Here is a 20,480-nt window from a genome sequence, read left to right as displayed (position 1 = left end):
TCTGTATTTCTTCTGTTTAGTGGATTCTTCTAGTTTTGAGTGCCATAGTAGCCTAAGAGACAATTTACCCTGAATTTGTAACAGCAAGTGAACTGGTGTTAGAGCCTGTGCAGATATTGTTGCTCCAAGCTTTTCCCTTGGCATCTCCAAACTATTTATAGACAAGTCACCATTATCTGGGATAATGATGATGTCTGATATCCCAGGTAAAGCAGGTTTTCCTGTTGCCAGACCTCAACAGTTTAGATATTTTTGCAGTGCCTTCCTTCACACATAGAGTGTTGGGAAGACCTGCCTGTCTGTTCAGAGTCATCAGGAGTCAGTCAGTCCAATGGAAGTGAAGTAGACAGCGGATACACTTCCCTGACTGAGGTAAAGTAGCTGGGCTTCAGCAGATACAACACTGAGTCATAGCAGAGCTTACCAGAACACCAGAACCACAGAGAAGGTCTGAAGAGGATCTTGAGGAAGTGCAGCACGTCCCCAAAGGCACTGTCAGCAGTGTCTGTGTTAGTGTGTTGTAGGTTTTAAGACTGTTTCTCCAGTTCCATAGGTAATCAATTAACTTGGGTCATCTTATGATAAGAGTGTGTTAACATCTACACTAAATCTCTTTTGTAGTAATTTATGTCCATTGCTACTTATTCCAGCCACAGTAACATGACAGATTCCATTCTTTCTAGCAAAATTCTACGTATTTGTAGGTGATGGTCTCTTTTTGAATCTCTGAATTGACCTTTTTCTAGGAAGACTGCTCTTGGAGACTCATTTATTTGCAAACTGAGTAATTGCCCAAAACCAGTGAAGTGCTTTGCTCCTGCTTTGAAAAATCTAACCAGTGGAGTGTCTTCCCTTAACTGTGGAGGTGGTCATGAATTGAACACTTGCATTTTTTTCACAGGATAGTTAAAAATAGGGTAGATGGCTGTAGTATGAATGCTGTAGCTCTGTGCAGTAGCTTAATACCTCTGAATGTTTTTGAGAACACTGGTTCACATGGCACCTGTGACAATTTTGTTGGCATGCTGACATACATTAGTAGCCAGATGTTCCGGGCTTGTAATGAATGACCCTGTTAAAGTGTACTTGCAGGTAGCCTGTTGGTTCAAGAACATTGTGTTCTTGATTTTAATAATGGTTCTATTATTATGTTTTGTTTGCTGGTGAACCTTGGTGTAGAAAAGTAATTGTTCTGCTTTTTTTCAGAGAAATACATAATTTACATAAGCGGTATTACTAAAACGCCTTCTCTGTACTTCCATTTCAGTTCTCCTTGCAAACAGATATGACCAGAAGGCAGCTGGAATATGAGGCAAGGCAAATCAGAGCTGCAATGGAAGAACAACTAGGTACTTGTCAGGACATGGAGAAGCGAGCACAGGTATAGTTTATATTTCATTATTAGATGGAATAGAAAACTTTTTCCTGCGTTTTTATTAAATTATTGGTAGCTGTTTCTTTAAACTGTGTAGATAAGTGATAAGCCTAGAACACTTAGTTATCCTTTCAAATATAAAAATAGGGATAAGAACACTGGAAAAAGATACACAGCTAAAAGTGCCCTCATCTGCTGTTTAAAAGAAGGCTTCTAGGTAGGCAGAAGTAAACAATTGTTTCAAAAGAAAATATTTTTATTATAATTTGCTTATAATTTATTGCTATTTTAGCTTTTAAAAAATGTATTTTGCAACTTCTTTACTTTACATCTGTCATGCTGAGTTTTTTTCCATGCTTTTAAGTTTAGAATAAAATGCAGCTACAGTTAAGTTTCTTTAACCAGAAACCACCTATCAAGGAATAATTCATGTATGTATCTGCAAGCTGTTAGCTCTTACCAAGAATTGTTTTGCATTCATGATGAGGACATGTACAATTCTGTATGCAAATTGTTACACACATTTGGAAGTGTAACTCGGGATGTAATTTTGTGAAAACTGTAAGTGGAATAATCAGTTGCTTGCTGGTGACAAAAGCTGTTCCCCCACAGTAATAGAGCAACAAGGTGAATTATTTATTAACCCATATTTCCAGAGATGTTTGATAACCAGCTTGGTAAGATAATATGGGGTGGTTTTTTATGGTGAATGTTACAAAAATATGTCCTTCCAATAAAATTAGTCTCTTTAGACTCTCTTTTTCTTACCAGGTTTACTCAGCACAAAATGTTGCTACTTAAGTAATGTTTCTATTTTTATTAATTTGAAAAGCTGCTTTAAATTTTAAAGTGAATAATTTAAGACTTTTCAGAAAATTCATGTAATTATTTGGCAAAACATCCTGCTATTGTCAGGTACATGCATAAAGGCTGCATGCATTTGTCTGTATAGATGTACTGAGACGGACCCAGGTTTAATCTGCCTGGATAATAACTGGCTCTGATCTGGAAGCCGTATGGCTCTGTTGTTGAGTTTATCAGCCTGGTGGTGCCCTGCACAAATTCAGCTGTACAGCTTGTGCCAGTCTTTTTGAAACAAAATAATATTCCTTCTTTTTGCTTTCTAGAAAGTGACTGCTCTTCTCTCACTGTGAACAGGGAGGCATTTTATTTTTCTTAGAAGTCTTACTGGAGCAGTGAAATCCAAACAAGTTTTAACTTTAAATGTATCAACGCAAATATGAACAAATAGAAAATAAAGATTGATATTTCTTGTATAGGTTCTAAAGTTAAAGCAGTGCTTGTTTGATTATGTAGCTCTGTTTTGCTTTTAGTCTATACACCGTTGTGGCAAGAAATGCATTCTTTTTCTGTTTGTGCAATATATGGTACAAAATATGCTCCTGGTTAATAATTCTAATTTCCTGATTGAAATCCTAAATCCTAAATGTCCCCGTAGTATGAATAATGGATCAGCAGAAAGAAGGATGGTCAATTGTTTAAAACTCTGGACTAAAACTGGGAAGGGTGAACTGAATTCCTGTCCCTTTTGAGGACTCAGTGATACTGGGCAAATCATGCAATTTATTTTTTTTCATGTGCACAAAAGCATTTCCCCATGCCTAGGTGTGTATCTTTAGATACTCAGATTATTTTGATGCCATTTGTGTAATAAATTGTTGCTGCTTACACAGAAAAAAAAAATCTCAATTTAGGGGAAATTCAAGTAACATTTAATGACAGAGAGATGTATTCACCAGTGCAGTTATTTCCAGGGATATATTATTTTCCTAATACTTAAAAATGTATTAATCTAGGAACAAGGGGCATGAAGTACCTGGTTGTGCCATGTTGTGTGGAAGCTTCTGTGTGTGCAGCTTTCAAAATTCTATTTGCATTTCTGATACTTCGTTTTGCAATTTCAAATAAAAATTACAGTTTAATGTTTGTAGTTTTGCATCCCTACTGAACATTTATGTTTATTATGCTTTTTCCTAGAGTTGCTTATGATGTGTATTTCAGGAATTCGTTATGTGTTGTGATTATATCTTCTATATTTCTAAAATTTGTAGTTAACATTGTGTTTCTATTCCATGCATATATTTGACATTAGTATATTTTAAAAGTACATCTTACTTCCAGGTTATAAATGTCTTAAATAAGATTGGTTATAATGCTGATCCTTACAGTGTGTACTAGATGCACTAAAGCCTTTCCTTTTTTAGTATAGCATTGTAAATATTAATCAGGTGAAAGAATCAAGATTTTTCTTTCAACTGTGTGTCCATTTATTAAGCACTCCATCACATACAGAAAAATCAGTATTTAATCTGTTTGGTGTTTTATTAATATCCTGATACTATTGGGCTAATTACTTTCATACAGGGATATATAACTTCATAATGCAACCTGTGCTTCACTGTGAACTTGTATGAAGTATGGGTGTCCTGTAATGCTTGGTGGGGCTTCTTTAACATTTCCTTTACTAGCCACAGAGTGTTACAGCAAATGAGTAGCAGTAAAAGACTCTTGATTCAGAGATGTATGTAAAATTCCAGAAAAATCGAAGGAGCAGTATGTAGTTTTCTCATACCTAGCCTGTTAAATTCTTTGAGGTTTGAAGGAGCAGAAAATGCATAAATCTCTCTCAAATCGCTGTAAGGCAAGTAGAATTCTGGCATTTGAGATGGAAGTCAGTTTGCTAAAGATCTGCACAAAATGTCAGTTTCAGAAACAGGAAAATTGTACAAGTTAACTGGAGCATTTTTATGTAGCTGAATGTGTGCTGTTTCGTGACCTGTTATATCCAAACAAGTATTGGTTTTATCAAAAACCCAACTACTTACTATGTTTCAAAGGTTTGCACAGATGCCTCTGTTTTATTATGGAGAATACTTGAATTGTCAAATGAATGAAGTTGTTTTCTTTTGTGGTCAGCTGTCCATTTGCCAAGAACTCTACATATTGTCATTCTGTACAGTAAGTAAAAGGAGTTTTTGAACAAAATCAAACATGAGAATCCATTCATTTCAGGCAAGGGTTGCAAGAATTCAACAAATAGAAAAGGACATTCTTCGTATACGGCAGCTCCTGCAATCACAAGCAGCTGAAGCAGAGGTTAGTGAGCAATTACTTGCCTTCTTTTATGTTACAAACATTTTTTCTAAGGACAAAAAAAAGTTTAAAAAACTAAATAAAGTGTTAGGCAGGATTAGTGATGTCACAGTTAATCAACTCGTCAGTATACATACACTGTTGCTAGCTCTCTTACCAGTGAACTGAGAGTGGAATACATGAATTAGTCTTCATGCTACAATTGAACTTTAATCGCTAGTCATGTATCAGTTAAAAGTTTAACTTGAAATTTCAGTAAAAATGCCAAAGTGCAGTGTATTACAAATGTATTATAAAGGCTGAGTCTTAGGTTTAGCAAATAATTACAAGACTCAGTTGTAAAAGCCTCTCTAAGTATGAATCTCTGATAAGCACCATCATGGTTTGCTTATCTTTTTAGAGAGATAAGATTAAAGGAAGGGTGAATGCAGGTTCTGTCAGACTTCACTATAGACATCTGGCATATTTTTAGTGTTCAAGTATTGGGTTCTATATTAAGAAATACAAGCTAACATTTCCGGTAAATTGCAAAGTCCATAGGAGCAATTGCCATTAGCAAAAATTGCCCTCGTAGTGAAAACTCACTTAGAAGGTCAACTCCTTTTCTTGTACTGGTAAATTAAACATAAACTTTATGTTCGACCTGAACATTTTATGTTTTGTCTTCACCCAAAATAACTACTGTGAGAGCTTAGACCAGCATTTGGACTACTAAGGGATTTGTATTTTACCTTTTAGAAAAATAATGCTTTTGTAATTTCAGGATTTGGGAAAAAATGTAGACTTACAAGTGAAGCAGACAGTACTGTGTATAATTAAGGATTCCTGGTCTTCTGATTTACTGGCCAATCCAAGTGTTTCTATGGATTGAGGAGATTCCCCCCCTCAGCCTTCTCTTCTGCAAGCTGAATGGTCCCACTTTTCTCAGCTCCTCTGCATAGGGACTCTCCAGTCCCTAAAACACTGTTGTGGCCCTGTACAAGACTTGCTTCAGTAAATCCATATCTTTATTGTACTGGGTCTGCCAGAAGCAACCATACCAGCTGTGAGGAATGTTTACCTGACTCCACCTGCTGGCAACACTGTTCTTAATGCAGACCAGGATACTGTTTGACTTTCTGCCTCAAGGGTCCATGGCTAGCATGTTCACCTTGGTGTCCACCAGGACCTCTAATCTTTCTCTGCTTTCCAGCTGTGTGACCCTCAGCCTGTACTGGTTCCTGGGGTTGCTCCTCCCCAGGTGCAGACTTTGCATTTCCCCTAGTTGAACTGCATGAGGTTCCTGTCGGCCCCTGTCTCCAGCCTGCCCAGGTCCCTCTAAAAGACATCTGAACCATGTGGTGCATCAGCTTCTCCTCCCAGTTTTCTGTCGCCTGCAAACTTGATGACACAGCACTGTGTCACATCATCCAGGTTGTTACCAAAGATACTGAACAGTACTGGTCCCAGCATAGACCCTTAGGGTACGTCACTAGTGACTTGCCTCCAACTGTACATTGTGCAACTGATCACAGCCCTCTGGTGTGCAACCGTTCCACCAGTTTTCAGACCACATCACTGTCTACTTACCTAACCCATATATTGTTGTCTGCTCGTCTGTGATGATGTTACAGAAGACAGTGTCTGTAGGCATACTAAAGTTGATGTGAATAGTGACAGCTGCTCTTCTGTGACTTATTAAGTGGTAGAAGGGTTAAACCTGACTTCCCCCCTGTAAAACCGTGCTGACTGTTCCCAGTCACCTTTTTGTCTTTCACATGTTTGGGAATGCTTTCCACAAGGATTTCCTCCATCACCTTCAATTGCCAGGGACTCGGGCAAGGCTAACTAGCCTGTTAGTTGCCTTGATCTTCCTTCTTGGTATTCTTAAAGATAGTCATACTTGCTTTCCTTCAGTCTGCTATGACCATTCAAGAGTAGACTCTCCGTTACGTTATCTGTCTCACTCACCACTTATGGGTGCACTCTATGAGGCCATTAGGGTTTACGTGTCCTGTTTACTTTAAGCTACCCCTAACCTGGTCCTCCCCATCAAGGGTACGTCTTCTGTCTCAGGGACCTGGATTTGTGAAGGATGCTTTTACCAGTAAAGACTGAAGCAAAAAAGCCATTAAGTACCTTAGCCATTTTTGTGCCCTGTGTCACCAGGTCTCCCTCCCCATTCAGCAGAAGGGTCCCCATTTTCACTAGTCTTTCTTCTGCTGTTTATGTACTTGCAGAGTTCTTTCTTGCTGCCCCTTACATTCTCTGCAAGATTGGACAGCAACTCTTTACTCCTGGAACACCTGACCCACCTTCTGCTTCTTGCACTCTTCTTTCTATATGCCCAAGTTCAATTAGGAGCTTCTTGCTCGTCTACGTACAAGTCTTCTGATGCCCATTTTTTGTTTTTCTACTTGTTGGGATGGACCTTTCTTGAGCTTGGAAGAGGTGATTTTTGAATCACCAGCTGTCCAGGGCCCCTCTTCTCTGGAGGGCAGTATCCCATGGGATTCTTGCAAGCAGATACCTGAAGAGGTTGAAATCTGCTGTCCTCCAGTGCATATCTGTGGTCCTGGTTTCTTGCCTTTTCCTCTCCCCTTAGGATCCTGAATCTTACCATCTCATGGTCACTGCAGCCGAAGCAGCATTTAACTTAGATGCAAAGGAGGCATTCACTAGGTTTCCACCCTAGTGATTCTGTGTCTTTGACTGGTGCTTCCTTTTTTGTAAGTATCAGGTCCGGTACAGTACATCTCCTTGTTGACTATTCAGTTACTTGTGTCAGGAAGTTGTCAACAGAGCGCATCAGGACTTGTACACATGTGACTTCTGCACTTGTTTGGAAAAGGATTCATCTGTTTCTTTTTCTGATCAGGAAGTCTTTAGCATAGGTCTGTTACAGCAGCTTCCATGTTGGTCTGCCTTCTCATCTTCACCCATGAGCTCTTGACTGACTCCTGACCCATCCCCAGGCAGAGCTTCATGCTTTCTAGCTGTTCGCTTGCATAAAGGACAACTCCATCTCCTCACCTTAGAACCACTGAATCGTTCAGGCTGGGAAAGTTCTTCTGAAGATCACTAAGTCCAATCATAAACCTAGCACTGCCAAGTCCGACTAACCAAGTCCCCAAGTGCCCTGTCTACACACATTTTAAATACCTCCAGGAATGGTGACTCAGCTACTTCCTTGGTCAACCTGTTCCAGTGCTCAAGAATGCTTTTGGTGAAGATTTTTTTCCTAATATCCAATCTAAACCTCCCCTGGCACAACTTGTTGCTTTTCCTCGTTTTATTACTTGCTTGGGAAAAGAGACTCACACCCACCTCACTGCAACCTCCTTTTGGGTAGTTACTGAGAGCAATTAAGGTCTCCCCTAGATCTAACCAGTCTGTTCTTCTTAAAACTTCTATATTCCTCAGTTGCTGCCTTTCAGTGGTGTGGTCTGTCCCACCACATCGTGGTTGTAGCCCTGTGACTGCAGACACTTTTGACTCCTCCTGTTTGTTCCCCATGCAGCGTGCATTAGTGCAGAGGCATGCTGGAGCAGCACTACCCAGCACAGGCTTGAGACATTGCCCTGCAAGGCGGTTCTGCAGCACCTCCTTCTGTTCCGTGCCTGGTTGTGTGGATTACCCTTGTGTTCCCATCAGCCAGGACCTTTGCCTTGCCTGCACTACCCCAGCGTCCTGTTCTTGTTTGTTGAGGAATTGATCTGTCCCTTCTTGTCTCCAGTTTAAAGCTCTCTGCTACGTGGTTGTGTTGTCCCAAACCAGGGTGAATTACCCGGTGTGCGAAGAGCTGGTAGAGCTGAGATATTTACTTGGTGTTTGTGCAGAGGTGGGTGCTAGGTGGTCACTCCACAAAGCTAGCACACTGGTTACCACTGTTTTGTACACTGATACAGCTCAGGATGTGCTTCTGCCTATTAGTCACACCTTCTCCACTACAATTGTTTAACTACTTTCGTGCTTTGATTTAAAGATACAGTACCTCTTAAACTTAGTGCACTTTTGTTAAGTAAGCGTCTTTTTCTGGGGAGGGGGTGTTTTCAGCACTGGAGGTGCAGTTTCCATGTTATAATGAGAGAATTCACTGTAAGGACACCAATTAGAGGAATCTTGCTGACTTTTGACTCCCAGGGAGATACAGTTTTGTATCCGTAGTTTTGATATGTTCCTTTTTTCAAGGTTCCTTTGCTACATCTTATCTAAGTATTCTTCATTTTAAAATAAATTGGGTATGTGGTATGTCAGTGACGTTAGTTATGGCCTTAAGCTGCTAAGCAGTTAATCGTCACTTGTCCAGCCACTTATCAGATACTTTTGCCCCATTTAGTCAGACAAATTCTGTCCCCAGAGTTTTTATCTCTTGCTCTGGTAAATTGTATTTTGGACTGAGTTCAAGGACTCCAATATCATTGAGATGCAAGTACAGAATTAAAGTAAATTTTCATCTTAGTTCCTCATTCCTTTCACCAAATTATTTGGCTGCTGAATGCGTCGAAATTCTAATATATTGAAATTTTCTTGTGGTGTATCTTATCTATAAAGTGTCTGGATGACAGGTTTTATACTTACACTCTTTAGAACAGAATTGCCAGGGCACTTGTGGAAAAGGAGGCATTCACTATACACTAAAAGTTCATAGTGTGTGTTACTACTTTCCAAAGGATGGCCATCTGCTATGGAAAACAGCTGGATCTAGTTCTGAAATTGCCTGGTGGCAGGGAGGAGGGTAGTAGCAGTCAAACTGCAGAGCCTGTGTTACTGAAAAATATAAACATGAGGCATTTATTATATTTTTATACCATGCCTGATACAGCGATACCCAAATTGAATGTGCTCCTTTTATTTATAAAGATTTAGTAGCAACAATAATAAATACCATACCTTTTCTACTGATGTAGTTGGCCCCTGTGGTGATGCCAATCACCATGGAATCCAAGTGCAGTACATCTCATAGAATAAGAACTTGCGATACTGTACCATGAAAGTGGCTGTTGGAAATCAGTTTTAAAGCTTGGCAATCTCAAAGTCTTGTAAGTGCTGCTTGAAAAAGTTGAAGTAATTTACCTGCAAGTGATGGTATCTTCAAATTTCATGAGACTTCTGTTGGATATTTTGCAAGATTTTCATAAGGTTTGCAATCCGTTGTAGAGTTAGACCCCTCCAAAGATAATTTTTGGCTGTCGGATACAAAATTGAAATTATTTAAAAGAAAAAAATCAAATTCTCGATAAGTGTTTCATGTGTGCTTTTGAGGTTCTGATAGTGGTACAGGGGTTTCTCTCACACATTTCAAATGACAGATATTACGAAGTATTTTTATTAGTGTTGCTGTAGAGAAAAGGTAAAGGATGTAATCTGTACAGAGATGATGTTCAGCAAGCTTTAAACTGTTTAAACTGTGATGGACAGCAGTTCTGTCAAGCATTTGACTCACTAGACTTTATTTTTTTCTCTGACTCAGAGCAAAAGCATTTCAAACTTAGTCTTGTTTTTATTTATTCCATTGTTCTTTGTCACACCTTCTTAATTATACCTGTATGGGTGCTGTGTTTAATATGAAGGAATGGCAAAATAAACTTTTTCTGTTATCTAGAAAACGGTAGCGTATCTTTAGTTTTCAAAACACAGATAATAATAGGATAGTTGAATATTGGGGGAAGGGTAGTTGTTTATGCATGGAAAAGTTTTCCATCCTAATAAATACACAGGAGATGTTTTGGCAACTCAGAAATTTATGTAAAACTATTTGTAATTGGTTGTCTTAGCAAAAATTGATCAAGGCCTACTGTGCTTTCAAATGTCATATAATAGCTAGAGATGTATCTTTTTCCTGCTAGCAAATACAGGGAAATTGAGAATTGACAAGCTTTGAGGGCACTTAAAAATCAGTGGCAGACAAGATGGAGGGAGCAGCTTTACCTTCCTGTAATGGGTATGTGTGCTTTTCCAGCGCTTTGCTGTGAGAGCACAGCAGCTTGCCCCCTTCAGGGGCTTGCAGGGTCATGCACTCAGAAATGGCAGAGGGCTGTAAACACAGTTTACACCCCTTCAAAAATCACGCTTCAGAACAGGTGATGCAGTCTGATCCGGGGACCTGTGTGTCGTTGTCTAGCTGCTGTACCTCACGTAGAGGTTACAGAATCTGCTGCTGTTTATGTGCTCTGGTTCTTTGCTGATGTGGTTGGTGGTTCATACGTTTTCATCCACGGGTCTTGTGGTCAGGGCTAAAAGGTAATGCAAAGATGGGGCATACCTTGCAGTGGTCATACTCTCTTTACTAATGCACAGTCTGTTGGATTAATATTAATTTATTTACAGTAATGCTATCTATATGAACAAATATATTTTAATCCCCATACATGTGTGCAGATAGATACTGGTTTTATATTTCATTTAATAAATTAGGATGGTACTTAACGTTAAATATGTACTGTAATAAATGTCTGCTTACATGAAGAATCAGTTTTTATCTGCTGCTTGTGTTACTGGTAACCTCCTTTGGGCCAGTTTTCGTGAAGAGAATGCCTTCTTACTTCAAATCACTTCAGTAGCTGAAGTAGTAAAAACACTTTGCTGTGAACTTGCAGATTTGACATAGGAGCCCAGCTGGTGACTTATGTGAGAGTAACGTGTCTATATGTTTGTGTGTGTTGTGAGTGCATACTACATTTGAAGTTAGATAAGCCCTGCTAGTAGCTGTTAAATGTTGCCTTATAAATTAATTTGGGTGTTATGTTGACTGGTTTTTGTAGTAGCATATTTTTGAGAGTGCTTGAGAAGGACAGGAAGCCACTATTTATCTTTCATAAATAGCATGTAGTGAACGAAATGTATGTAAATGGGAGGAGGACAGAGAGTGCTGAGAGCAGAAACTTTTCGTGTTAGAGTCTCTCCATGGTTGTGCTCTAGATGCATCAAAAGTATTTAAGAAATAGACCATCATCACCATGCCAAAAAACTGCCCCAAACCTAGAAATGTTCTTGGAAGAATAGTTATTCCCCCTCAGGTGACCCATTGGGTCAGAGGCTGACTGGTGATCCCTTCAGCCTTTCACCTCTAGGTACATTGAATACTACCTTCTTCCTGGGACTGAAAATTACTGTCACCTAATGACTCTGAGCTATACTGGAGGCTTAGATTTAGGTTTTGTCAAACTAAATATTACAATTTTTTCAAGATGGAAAGTAGTGTGAGACAGGGATTCAGCATGTAATAACATTGCACCGTATTCAGCATGTTGTGCAGCAAGGTGTGATCTTAATGGGTCCACAGACTTGTTTTAGGAGCTTTCTGTTGTCATTGCATGAGCATCAGTAATGGTGTAATTTAATACACAGAGATGGTGGCTTCCAAAATTACGGCTCAAATTTAAGAGAATAGTAATGCTGTGTGTCTCCCAAAATGTTTTCTGAGTTTTGTTTTGTGGCTTAGTCGCCATCCATAACAGAACATTTACAGTTAAGACAGTTGTTACCTATCACTGTTTAAAATTTTCTGATGCTGTTATTTTGTATAATAGTAGCGTGTTCTTTGACATAATTTATTCCTTTAGTTAAACAGTTTAGATTTCATTTTTCAAGTTTATCCCTGTGTTATCTCTTCACATTTATTTCATTGCTGGTTTCTGAAATTCTGTTCAGCATTAAATATTTTCTGGGTTCGCTACTCTAGCATGTGTACTAATAAGAACAAAATAGAGTTAGTCTGCCAGTGACACTGTATGAATCTGACCACCAGGTAACTGAAGAAGTTTCAATTAGTTTCTGCTGAGTTAAATTTCCCTAAAGAAAGATGAGACAGATGCTGTTGTAGGCGGTACTGCTCAAGAAGGTTGCAGAGCTGCACAGAAGCTGAATTTAATATACCGAGTGTAGTGAAACAAATTAATTGAGAAGGATGCAGGAGTGTTGTCTGTTAAGGTAGTGTGTAGCCTCTGAGTCTGTGCATGGGGATATGGCATCAAAACTAACACTATGAGAGTAATCATGTGCTGGAGTTAAGGTGATACCTGTTCAACTCCAGGCTTCAAGCCACTTCCAATGACAGGATTGTTTATGTCTACCTGAAAGATTTTAAACACACTAGTAGATAATGTTGGATGCTTCACAGAGTGTGTAACTGCTATTCTATTTGCTTTATTAGGAAACTGTATTTAAAGGTCTGATTTTCACGTTGATCTTTTTATCACTGTCAGTGCAGGGACACTGGTTTAATTTTCACGCAGTGGTATAGAGTATTTGGTCTGCTGAAAGAACTGAAACATGTCTGCAGCAGCTTGCTAGAGCAGTTGAATTTATTTTGATAAAACATGTTTAGGTGGATGGATGAGTATGAGGTTATAAAAATTTTCCTTGCATCAAAGTGATTATTCCTGCACTCTTTTCCCTTAACATTTAGAAGGATTCTTACTGAAAATATCCATCTCTTCACAGAGAAATTATTTGTCTTTGAGTGTAAAGCGTAATTGAACTATGTGAAGCTTAATTGAACTGTGCTGGCCGTGGTCTCCAGTAATTGCACGGATCACGTGACAGTGCAGAGAAGACAGTTGTTTGCTCCAATTCTGTTACATTTCTGATAGCGATGTGAGCACAGCTGGTGGAAAATGGTGTTTCTGTGTCTCAGCAAATCCTTTGTCTTGCAGGGCTATAATCCTCAGAGGACATGCTTGACTTTCATCTTGCAGTTTCTCGAAGACGCTGAGTCTCGGCTGTTAATTATTGAGGCTTAGGGGTTATGAAATACAAAGTACTGTTCAGTGGCTTTGTGAGGATGCGGCATTGATGCATCCACAGTCTACAGAGCTCTGAATGGTAAAGGGCACTTCATTTCTCGATGTAATTTCATAAACTCTTACATTAACAGAGAGCACCTCAAAGCAAGCATGATGCAGCTTCCCATGATACAGAGAGGCAGAATGAAGGTCAAGGAGCAGCAGAAATCAGCATGGCTACTAGCAGTACTGGTCAGGTAAATCGATTATTTTCTTTACTGGTAGTATAATGAAATACTCAGAATGTACAATGCTTGTATGTTGGTATATGCCTTATACGGTGTTTGTATGCCTGCTCGTTTCAAAAAGATACATGTCTTTCTGCATTTCATCTTCTTGAGACATTTCTTGTATTTTTTGGAAGGAAGAGTCTTAATAAGATGAAGTATAGATATTTCATAACAAAGGGAGCATTTTTCTTTTTTATCAATGAGCATAATGCTACAAAGGAGAAATAATAATTACTACAAAAAGATTTTATTGTAGGTGAACTGTAATACTAGAAATATCTAATCATCAGAAATTGTTCAAATTTTGACTTTATAAATTATCACTGAAATACCAGTGTTTTTAAAGAGGAGGAGAACCAAATCACTGATTTATCATGAATGCTTCTTTAATACTTCTAGATAAAGCTTTGAGGCAGTAGTATCAATTAGATAATCTGGAAGTGTGCGAAAGGGTTATTTAAATGTTTCTGAATAATCTTTAATTGCTGTTCCTTTTATTAGTGAAATGCATTAGTGGAATATTTTGAGGGGTACATGAAATTATTTACTTGTCTTTTAAAGCAAATATTTATCAAAATTTGTGACCCCTCTCTTTATTTATTTATTGTATGCCAGCAGTCATTCCTTTCATGATTTCCAACTGTAGCTGAGACATTCCCACTAGTAATTTGGCTTCTTAAAACTTCACACTACAAACGAAATAGTTAAATAAATATGCAAAATATTTTTGCTACTCCAGGGAAGTAAAATTATTAAATCTTTCTGAAAGTGTCTTGTTCAAGAAAATTTATCAGAAAGAATTGTGGTTTGGTTAGAACATTTGCCTAGAATATTTCACTTGATTAAACACTAAGTGCAGCCTATAATTTCACTTTTGAAATATGTTTGATGCCATTTGGAATTTAGTTCTGTCAGCCATATCTGAGCAAATGCTTGAGGCTCTGACTCTAATTCTTATGACAGCTTTATTGTTTGGGAAGAAAATAGTTCAGTGCTGCTTTGGGGCTGAAAGCATAATGTATTTAAATAATTGATGCACTGTGGCTATATCATCCATCTTCAGTGTATGAATCAGAAGTTATTCTGGACAACAGATATTTTACAGGGGGGAGGAAGGAAGGAGAGATTGCCATATCTTGACAGACTTATGCAAGTTTGGGATTCATTCATACTTCATTTGAGGTCTCTACGTTGAGGATTTGTGCAGTTTTCAACTTTGCCTCATAAAAATGTAAAAAACCGTGCAAATTCCTTCCTCCTGGGGGTGGGTAGATCCAGGGCGCTGAATCTGTGCTAAAAGGCACATCTGGGGATTATTTACTTTCACTGCAAGTCCAGACAGGGGAGGCTTAATGGGTTGGGCATAACATTTATTTCTGATAAACCAGCTCAATATACTTTGAGTAACCACTTTTCAATTTGACCTCAAAAAGTTTTAACCAAATCACTTGGTTCTAATTGATTTTGTAGTCAGATAATCAATCTTAATTGAAACACTGGGAACTGAATGTGATTTTTCAAGATTCAGTTACATCCTTTCCTGCAAGGTCTTTCAGCTGTCTTCTGTTTTCCATTACACTCACTGTCCTGCTGCTGAAGTAATATTATTTCATACCTTTGCTTTGCAAGTTTTGTAAAGATACTTAGTCTATTCTGTTAAGCAAGTGTACCACCAAGTAGGTAAAATAACCTAACTTGCCAGAGGAAATACCAAGCACAGTAAAAAATGGAGTGAAAGACAATAAAGTATAAAAGGGGAAAACGAGATGAAGGAAAGTGAAGGTTCTGCACAAGAAAGGTTAACATCCCCTTGTGTTTTTGCATTTTCTCAGATGAACACACCTTACTCTTCCATTCTGGTGGGTCTTTAGAAGCCATTAGGAAACATATTTGCACTTCATTTGGGCACCCTGGGATTGTCAAAGTAGGAAGGCCACATGATGGATCTGAAGGAAATAGTTACGTGAATCAAAGTTTAATCAGTTTTGGGAAAATGATAAGAAAATTATGCTGTGTCTGTATACACCGTGGTAAATTTTAACAGGTAGTGGTCCAAACTTAGATTTTGTGTACCTTCTTGGATAAAACAATCATGCTGAACTTAATAATGGAGAATTCTGGCTTGTATGCATCCATTCTGACCTGGCATCCATGTTCTAGATTCAAATGGGAAAGTAAGATGCGTGTAAATAACATGTATTTAAATAGTCAAGTATAACTGGATTTTTTCTGTCTAGACAAACATTACATGAAGTTATTCCTAACTTTTACTAAAAGTCGCTTTCATCTTCAAATTTAAGATTTTGAACCATATAAACCATAAATATCTGGAGAAGATTATTTTACTTTCTTTATGGTGCTCCTAGGAAAAAAATACAGAAATTATTTCAAAGTGTCTTTCATACAGTGTGTTAGGTATTTTTATTGGAAAAAAACTTGTACTCATTGATCCAGATAGTTTGAAAATGTTGTTTAGCAAATTAAACAATTAAATGAAGAGATGTTAGCTTTTGTAGAGAATCAACAAGATACTGGCAACTACTTCAGTAAAACAGTGTTCTGCTACTTAAAGTGTTTGCTTTTCATAAATTGCCCAAAGTGAATGGGGAGGGACGTAGTAAGGGAAACTTTAAAAACAAGAAGCAGAAAAAAGGCAGAGTGCATGGATTAAAATGGCAAGAAAAGGAAAAATGTAAATATACAAAATGTATTAAGAGGACAAAGATGCTAATAGCTGTGTCTTGCTACTCCAGGTAGGAGCATGCTATTTACAAAAATTTATAGGAAAATTAACAGCAAATTGTGTCAACATTACTTTATTGGCTTTTCATTAAAAAATTAAATAGGTTCATCTACTTATAATTCGGTTTTGATATAGATGAGTCCAGGTAGGGTTACTTCTTGTCCAGAGGAATCTCTTTTTACTTGTCAGTTCTTGCTTACCTGGTTGTGTTTTGCAGTACAGATTTCCTCCTATGCAGTACATAATAATCCCATTGAAAATATCCTGCCTTAATTTCAGGAAAAGTGGTTAATAAGACTGAGTTTAATAGTGACCTCTAAATTGTGTCAGGGCAGAGAGGACCTAATTTAACAAAAATGAGTTGATGGTTTATTACTGTCAATAGGATTTCATAATCCAGGGTGGACACTGAATTAGGCAATAGTTGTTTTTTCTCTTGAACTTTGATTTATGCAGAATTATTTTTTGAATTTGTAGGGTTCTACTGCTCGAATGGACCACGAGACAGCCAGTGTAATGAGCTCTAGTAGTAACTATTCTGTTCCTCGCAGACTGACAAGTCACCTGGGTACCAAGGTAACCGAAGATTACAAACCACAGGTCGCTAATGCTACATTTTTACTAATACAATAACCTCATTGTTTCTGACAGTAGTTACTAATATTAGCTGAACGATCTGTCCACACATAGTAATTTTAAGCAGTTAAAGTTTTAGTGGGTTTTTTTGACATTTAAAATATATGCACAGAAGTCCTTTTTTTTTTAACGTCTTGATGATGAGTTAAGAGTTGTTACATTAAGGAAAAAATAATTGCTAGAAATTACTAGTATGTCTAAAAAGTTTGTGATGTTGGTTTATAATCTATGATGAAAACTAACCCTTTTAAGATCTTGAAATACGTTTCCAGAACCCAAATCCACAAAGCAGATGTGACTGCTAAGAAATTAAATGGACCAAAGAAGGGGGGGAAAAAAAGAGGGGTGTGGAATTATGTAAGCCCTTCACAGTGATAAATGTCTGTCCACTAAAGACTGCGCTCAAAGTATATGTGTAACATAAAAAGAGAGGGGAAGAAAAGGGCAAGTCTGTAATACCAAGCTGAGTTAATGAACCACTGGAGTTTATTATACTGCCTCTGGAATCAGCAGCAGTATAGATATGACTGGTGATGTGCTGAGTGCAGTCTTCTGGGAAGTGGGGACTATTAGCTAGACATAGTATTAATTACTTTGGGCCTTAAAACAGCGTTATAATGTTCTGATTTTGGTCCTGCACTGTTTACATTTACCAAATGGTGACATCAGCTAGTCTGCCTATAAGTTACCATTTCAAGTTGTGAAATTCCCAAAAACTGCAGACAGTGGCAGGGCCCTGAAGGCAGGAAAAAGCGTGGAAGGATACGGGCAAAGAAATAGGTTGAAGTGAGTGTGCTGTGAGGTAGGAAAAGCTTAATGTTAATGCATGAGAAGAAGGGAAAGTGGTAGAGGTTCTAAACAGAGTAATGTGTTTACAGATGGGGAAAGAGATGTATCTGTGGGCACAGGTAGACAATTTTATTTTTTTCCCATACACTGTCTTTGTCACAACCTGAGGGCCAGATTTTGGTGACTTTGTTTCCACTAACAAAAACTTTACTTTTCAAATCTAAGTAACACTGGATTAAAGCTGCTACTTGAAATACCTGTCAAGATGCATGCTGTCATAAAAATGGCTCCAAGGCTGCTTCAGTGGATTTTGCCTGCAATGATACAGTGTTTCACAGATTTTAAGATTTTTATTGCTTCAGCAACCTATAGTATTTAGAGAAGTACACGTTAACAGGATTTCTGCTCTACCCAGTGCTGGCCAAATTTTTTAACTTGGTATTTGTACTCATCATCAGAGATGTCTCTGAAAAAGCCAGATAGGATCATTCATTGGTCTGGTAACCTGTGAAAATAGGTAGTTATTAGTAGAAAGCTTTGTATAGGAGTCCAGATCCACGTATTTTTGCCTTAAGTGGTACATTCTAAAGAAATACACATGCTGCTACTTCATAATTCACATTGATAGCTTCTTAATGCTTTAAATGTTCTTTTTTATTTTGGGATTACGAGGTTGGAATTTGGTGTTTCTAGATAGTATCTAAAATCATCCTCCACATCATAATACTCTACTAATAAAGTTCATCAGAAGAACCAAACCATTTCTTGATCTAAAGCTACTATCGAAGAAAACAGAATGAAAAAGACAAACCAAACAGTGTGTTGACCACTGTACTACATGACAGCCAAGGGATTCCCTCAGAAATTGCTATTTTTAAATGAGAAATCTGGCTACTCCAACTTAAATGTTTCCATGACTTTATTTAATTTGACAAATGCTCTGTATGTTAGATATATTTAAGTGAGCATTTGTTTGCTTTATTGGTTTTATCCCTGTAAAATTCAAAAATCATTAATTTTTCAGTTTTGCATTTGCTGTAAATAATGTCCATATGCAAGTCAGGCATCGTCATAAAAATTATTAGTTAATTTGAAATAGTTTTAAAGGACAATTTTAAAACATATGCATGTCAGTTTTTTAGCACAGTGTGAATTTTACAAATCATGTAATCATTCTTCTCCTTTGTCTAGAAAAACTGTATTTAATGCCACATAAAGTTTGTGACTGAATAGCATCTTTACGTGAAAGTGTGATTCATACAAAGCATATTTTTCCAAGACAGAATTAATTTTAAATGTATTTTAGCTTTTTTCAGACTGAAACACAATCATTAGTATGCTTATTTAATCTTTTTTGTCCTCCAGTGGAATTGTGGAAGTCTTTGCTATTGGTCTTGTAGTTTGATACAGTTAGATACAGCTACTGCCCACTTCTACACATTTAATCACTAAGTAGTTTATTGTAGAAGTGGTAATAGTACTTAATTATGTCTGAATAGCACATTTTTTTTCCCATTAAACAAGGATTTTTTGCTTGTGTGTGCCATTCAAACTTTGTTTTAATTTAATGTGTGTTTTTTAAATGTAACTGTATTTTTAAAATCATTTGACCTGCAGGTGGAAATGGTGTATTCATTGTTATCAATGCTTGGTACTCATGATAAAGATGACATGTCAAGAACGTTGCTAGCCATGTCTAGCTCCCAAGACAGCTGCATAGCCATGCGTCAGTCTGGATGTCTCCCTCTCCTCATCCAGCTTTTACATGGCAACGATAAAGACTCTGTCTTGTTAGGAAACTCTCGTGGTAGTAAGGAGGCCCGTGCCAGAGCCAGCGCAGCGCTGCATAACATCATTCACTCCCAGCCTGACGATAAACGGGGCAGACGGGAAATCCGCGTGCTCCATCTCTTGGAGCAGATCCGTGCTTACTGTGAAACGTGTTGGGAATGGCAGGAAGCACATGAGCAAGGCATGGACCAAGACAAAAACCCAAGTAGGTTCTGTAAGCCATGTAAAAAATGTCTCAAGGATATATATACACATACATTTATAAAAAAGAGTGAATTTACAGAAAGTACTACTTCAGTCTGACTTCTTGTTGAATGTATGTGAGTTATGTGTGTATATGTGTGCTGGGTTTGGTGGGAGGTTTTTTATCTTGATGTGGCATTAAGAAATAGTATCTATTACAGATATGATCCCCTATTTATAAACTCATTATTTAAATCACCTTGGTGTGCTTTACAGATAATAACTCTAGTGTTTTATAATAAAGAAGATTGGTACCAATTTTCTAAATTAATATTAAATATGTACTTACTCTATTTTAGGTTTTAATGGGTAATAAAAAATATCTAGATAAACAATACCAAATGGCTTTTCATGTAGATGTATTCAGGAAATAGCACATTCCATTTAGGAGAGGGACAGAGCACAAATTAAATGAAGTAAAGCTATTCAGTATCATATGAGCTGTTATTTATAACGTATGTAAGAAGTATTTTAGTATTAAAATGATAAGAGATGTGACAGTGTAAGTGAATAGGAGTTTTCTCAGGAAACATGAAAATAGATTTAACTTTCTTGATTCCTCAGCTGTTTTTCAGAATTGAGGGTATTTTGTCAATACAGGCTGTGGGTGTCTGTGACAGAAGTACTGCTGAAGTCAGTGGGCTGCATCATGGGTGTTGGAATTTACCACAGGAAACATTTAGCAGGAGTGGTGCTCTGAAAAAGATGTACCAATACCACTTGTGCATTAGCCAGAATCTTAACACATAAAATTATGAACTTAAAAATTTCTTGGTTATAAAGTAAAGGGTTTA

The 20,480-nt window shown here is 37.6% G+C and overlaps 1 protein-coding gene across 7 annotated transcripts in view; it reads left to right on the top strand.

Annotated features, from left to right (window-relative positions):
• APC (APC regulator of WNT signaling pathway) overlaps positions 1-20,480 on the top strand; it is a gene marked incomplete at its 5' end in the record, with an annotated part of 60,173 nt that overhangs the window by 25,606 nt on the left and 14,087 nt on the right. For 2 of the 7 annotated variants that reach the window (XM_084278110.1, XM_084278109.1), the window contains 5 exons: positions 1,268-1,381; positions 4,409-4,492; positions 13,347-13,451; positions 16,705-16,803; positions 19,573-19,648. In XM_084278110.1, the coding sequence (XP_084134236.1) occupies positions 1,268-1,381; positions 4,409-4,492; positions 13,347-13,451; positions 16,705-16,803; positions 19,573-19,648 (478 nt within the window). Of the gene's footprint in view, positions 1-1,267; positions 1,382-4,408; positions 4,493-13,346; positions 13,452-16,704; positions 16,804-19,269; positions 19,649-20,480 lie in introns of all 7 variants that reach the window. The other 5 variants (XM_084278106.1, XM_084278105.1, XM_084278108.1 and 2 more) reach the window with 3 other exon arrangements.

Source organism: Gallinula chloropus (assembly GCF_964237585.1).
Source record: "Gallinula chloropus genome assembly, chromosome: Z".
Classification (NCBI taxonomy): domain Eukaryota; kingdom Metazoa; phylum Chordata; class Aves; order Gruiformes; family Rallidae; genus Gallinula; species Gallinula chloropus.
The sequence above is the reverse complement of the archived record's forward strand: the minus strand, read 5'-3'. Positions and strand labels throughout refer to the sequence as shown.